General features: G+C 37.5%; 1 protein-coding gene and 1 long non-coding RNA gene across 2 annotated transcripts in view; both read right to left on the minus strand.

Annotated features, from left to right (window-relative positions):
• LOC107636247 (uncharacterized mitochondrial protein AtMg00810-like) lies at nucleotides 374–1,258 on the minus strand. The gene has a single exon (XM_016339770.1). The coding sequence runs from the start codon at nucleotides 1,256–1,258 to the stop codon at nucleotides 374–376; it is 885 nt and encodes a 294-aa protein (XP_016195256.1).
• The window catches only part of LOC107637680, a 2,169-nt gene continuing 476 nt past the window's right edge, over nucleotides 3,159–4,851 (minus strand). Inside the window, exons 2-3 of the long non-coding RNA XR_002360960.1 lie at nucleotides 3,602–4,804; nucleotides 3,159–3,416 (exon numbers count right to left, since the gene is read on the minus strand). This is a non-coding gene — a long non-coding RNA (uncharacterized LOC107637680). The remainder of the gene's footprint in view (nucleotides 3,417–3,601; nucleotides 4,805–4,851) is intronic.

Consider the following 4,851-nt stretch of genomic DNA (forward strand, 5'->3'; position numbering starts at 1 on the left):
AAGGTGAGGAGCTCTACTGTTCCTCGAGAATCAATGCAATTATTATCGTTTTTCTATTCAATTAACGCCTACTTTTCCTCCAAGATATACTCTCATACTTAATTTAGTTAAGTCAGAATGAAGGGGTGACCCGTGGCAATCACCTAATCTTCATTACTCGCTTAGCCAAGATCCGCGTGCCTAACAACTACAAGCGATCTACATGATATTCAACGTAGTCATTGGATGCCTGTGGAAAGTTGGTTCTTCAATGAAAATGAATTATGCAGAGAAAACAAATATATATATATATGTAGACTAACTATAACAGAGAACCTAAGAGTGGAAATAGTCAATTTACACTCTAATAGTACATCAAGAACCATCACAAGAATTAGGAATTAGTTATTTCAGTTACTAATGCATGATGGTTCTCTACAGCCCCCCTCAAACTCATAGTGGGTTGAGGAACCACTCTGAGTTTGTTCTTAAATTTCTCAAAGGAGGTAGTGGATAGTGGTTTAGTGAGCACATCAGCAATTTGAGAATCAGCTAGGATATGAATCACATGTAATTGCCCTTTAGACACCCGATCTTGAACAAAATGCAAATCAACCTCAAAATGCTTGCTTCGACTATGAAGAATTGGATTGGCAGAAAGCATTACAGCACTGAGGTTGTCACAATACACAGTGGGTGCAATAGGTTGAGAAATCCTAAGTTCTTGCAGCAACTTAAGAACCCATAATATTTCAGCTCCAGCATCCGCAAGGCATCGAAATTTGGCTTCTGTAGACGAACGACTCACTGCCGTTTGCTTACGACTACACCAAAACACTGGATTACAGCCAAGAAAAATGCAATATCCACTGGTGGACCTGCGATCTTCAGTGTCACTCGCCCAATCTGCATCTGCAAAGACAAGAACACGAAGATCAGTAGATTTTTGAAAACATAATCCATGATGATACGTACCTGAGAGATAACGGAGGATCCTTTTCAAGGCTGTCCAGTGATGTTGCTTGGGATTTTTCATGAACTGACTAACGCGATTCACAGAGAAGGATATTTCTGGATGAGTTAAGGTTGCATATTGCAACTCTCTAACAAGAGATCTATAGAGTGTTGGGTTTTCATATGGTTCAGACCTGTCAGAAGTCAATTTGAGAGAGGAGAGCATAGGAGTAGGGACAGGCTTGGAGCTAGAAAGGCTTGCACGTCTTAACAGATCAAGAATATATTTTGATTGTGAAATGTGAAGTTCACCAGTGCCAAGCATATTAAATTCTAAACCAAGAAAATAATTCAAACTACCTAAGTCTTTAAGAGAAAATTTAGAATTCAAGTCAGTGATTAGAGCATCAATTTCAGTCTTGTTGTTACCAGTTATAACAATATCATCCACATAGGCAAGTAAATAAGTAGTAGAATGTTTAGTATGTCGAACAAACAAGGAGGTATCAGCTTTGGTATTAGAAAAATCATACGTGAAGAGAGCAGAACTAAGTTTAGCAAACCAAGCTCATGGAGCTTGCTTAAGGCCATAAATGGCTTTATCAAGCTTGCACACCAATGAAGGGTTGCTGGACACAAAGCTAGGGGGTTGTAACATGAAAATATCCTCAGTTAAATCACCATTCAAGAAGGCGTTGTTAAAGTCAAATTGGCAAAGTGGCCAACCATATGTAACAGCAAGGGAGAGAACAATCCGAATTGTAGAAGGACGAATCACAGGGCTATAAATTTGATTAAAATCAATCCCTTCAACCTGATGACACCCTTTGGCAACCAAGTGTGCTTTATATTTTTTGATACTATTATCAGGACCCCTTTTAACAGTATAGACCCATTTATATCCAATAATAGTAGAATTGGAAGGAGGGTCAAGGAGATGCCATGTATGATTCTTAATCAAAGCATCATATTCCTCAATCATAGCTTGGTGCCAATGAGCAGAGGATAAAGCCTGAGAAAGAGTCTTGGGAGGATATTGAGTGAGATCAATATTAGAGACAACAGCTAAAGCTTTTGGTTTAAGAACACCAGATTTAGATCTGGTAACCATACTATGTGTATTAGATGATTTAGGAGTAGGTGAAGTAAGAATGGGAACCTTGGGTAACTGAATTTCAAGACCAGATATAGGTATAGAAGTAGGAGGAGCATGCTGATCTGAGGAAGTAGAGGGAATAGAATTAAGGATAGGTAATTGGGGTGAACTCAATTTATTGATATTAGAAGTGGACACAGGATAAAGAACATTATATGTGTTAAGTGTATTAGTATTAAGATTAGAATTAGAAATAGAAGTGGATTCAGCTGTGGTAGGAAATGAATTAGAATTGGGAACAAGAGGTATAGGAGGCACAGAGGTAACAATATGAGACAAAGAAGAAATATCAGATGTAGCAGAAGAATTAGATGAAAAGAAAATTGAAGATGGAAATAATTTTTCATCAAAAATAACATTTCTTACAATGAGAATTTTTCCTTCACGAGTAAGACATTTGAAGCCTTTGGAGTGAGGAGCGTAGCCAAGGAAGATGCACATTTGGGATCTAAAATCTAGTTTATGATGATTGAAAGGTCTGGTGTTGGGGTAGTATGCACAACCAAAAACCTTGAGCATATTATAGTTGGGTTTAATGTTGTGAAGCTTCTCAAAAGGTGATTTAAAATCTAAGACTTTGGTTGGTAGCCGATTTATGAGGAAAGCAGCTGTAAGAAAAGCATCTTCCCAATAGAGAAGAGGCAATTGAGCTGTAGCTAAGAAAGTTAAACCCATCTCAGTCACATGTCTGTGTTTGCGTTCAACAACTCCTTGTTGTTGATGCGTGTAAGGACAAGAGAGGCGATGAACAATACCCCGATCTTGTAAGAATGTCCTAAATGTACTAGAAAAGAATTCTTTGCCATTATCAGTTTGAATGGCTTTGAGAGAATGGCCAGTTTGCCTTTCCATCAATACTTTATACTGCTGAAAGATAGAGAAAACTTGAGACTTGGAATGCATTAAATATAAATAAGTATAACGTGTAAAAGCATCAACAAAGCTCACATAATAACAAAACTTGGACCTAGAAATTGATGGAGCAGGACCTCAAATGTCAATAAACACAAGTTGTAAAGGAGAAGTGTATTCAGTTTGAGAAAGGGAAAAGGAGAGCATGCATTTTTGCCATACAACAATGATCACAAATAAAAGAATCAGTAGCTGAACTTTGATTAATCGGAATATTACATTGTTTAAGGACACTTTTTACAATAGAGTTAGAAGGATGTCCTAGCCTTCTATGCCACAAAGCAAGATTGAGATTACAAGAAGCTAAAAAAGCATGAGCAGAATTATGATCATATAACGGTGTTGGCACACACAAATTATCAAAGGAATATAGTCCATGTCTAAGAATTCCTTGAAGAAGTGTTTGCTTGTGGACCTGAGATTTAACAAAACAATGAAAAGGGTGAAATTCAAAGAAAACATTGTTATCTAAACAAAATTTTGATATAGTGATAAGATTCTTTGCAATTTCAGGAACGTGTAAAATATTTTTAAGAGCGAAAAGATGATTATTATGAGGGTTAAGCAAAGAAGAAGAACCAGTGTGTTTGATAGAGATACCAGATCAATTTGCTATATATAGTTGATCAGGCCCAGTATATTTAGCTGAAGATATAAGGTTGGCAGAATCATATGTGAGGTGATGGCTTGCACCGGTGTCAGGGTACCATGCAGTGTCAGTAGCAGAAGAGGTGGAAGTGAGGTAAGACTGTGGCTGGTGAAAGGAGGAGGAAGGAGGAGGCGGTGGATTAGATGAACCAGCATTGGCTGAATTTGAAGAGTATCCATTGTATGCTTGATCAAATCGATAGAAGCAATGTAAAGCGGAATGGCCTGGACGATTACACACTTGGCAATAAAGACGATTTATTGATTGCCATGAATTTCTTCCACCGCGTGAAAATCTTCCACCACGAGCACCTCTTCGTCCTCCAGAGGTTCTTCCAGCAAATCTTGGATTGGAAAAATTTGATTGAGCTAACTGAGCTTGTGCTAATCCAATAGAAAGTTGTTTGAACTTTTCAAGCGTTTCTTCATGAGAAATAAGGAGAGTTTCAACTTCTCCAATAGTAAAGAGTTCAAGTTTTGTTTGAACAAGTGTAATGCAGTGTGAATAATCTTCAGGAAGGCCATCATATATGGCTTCTATATGTGTTTCATTCATGACATCATATCCAAGAGCAGTAAGAGAGTCAACAAGTTTCTTGATGGTAGCAAGATACTGGTTGATGGTGAGAGAGTTCTTCTTGACATTCTTGAGCTGAGTTCTTAATTACTTGATTTTTGATTTGGTGGTTTCAACAAATATTTGATGGAGTTTGTCCCAAATTTGAATAGCAGATTTGTAATGTACAATTTGGTTCTTGAACGAGCCATCAACAGATGCAAAAAACCAAGAACAAAGATTAGAATCATGTTGCATCCATTCAGTGTACACACTTGAGATGGTACTGGCAGCTTTTTCAGCATCAGAGGCATGCTTTGGAGGTTCTTTCCCTTCAACAATGTGATCTTCCAAATTCTGGCCCTTAAGTGTGAAGAGAGCTTGTTGTTTCCATGTCACAAAATTGGTGTCATCTAATTTGTCTATAATGGGAATGAGTGTATATTTGTTGTTGTTGGTTGTAGAAGCAGGAAGAATGAGTGCCATGGATCCAAGATTCAAGCTCTTAATACCATGTGGAAAGTTGGTTCTTCAATGAAAATGAATTATGCAGAGAAAACAGAGAGCTATTATTTTGTGCAGCAAGAAAGACTTTAAAGCTTAGTGTACTAGTAATATTTCTTTCAAGTCTCTTCTTCTACTAGAG

Source organism: Arachis ipaensis, chromosome B04, assembly GCF_000816755.2.
Source record: "Arachis ipaensis cultivar K30076 chromosome B04, Araip1.1, whole genome shotgun sequence".
In the NCBI taxonomy this organism is placed as follows: domain Eukaryota; kingdom Viridiplantae; phylum Streptophyta; class Magnoliopsida; order Fabales; family Fabaceae; genus Arachis; species Arachis ipaensis.

Bases quoted from the DNA above. Each gene is read 5' to 3' on its own strand.
- LOC107636247 (XM_016339770.1), bottom strand. From the start codon at position 1,258: ATGCTTGGCACTGGTGAACTTCACATTTCACAATCAAAATATATTCTT.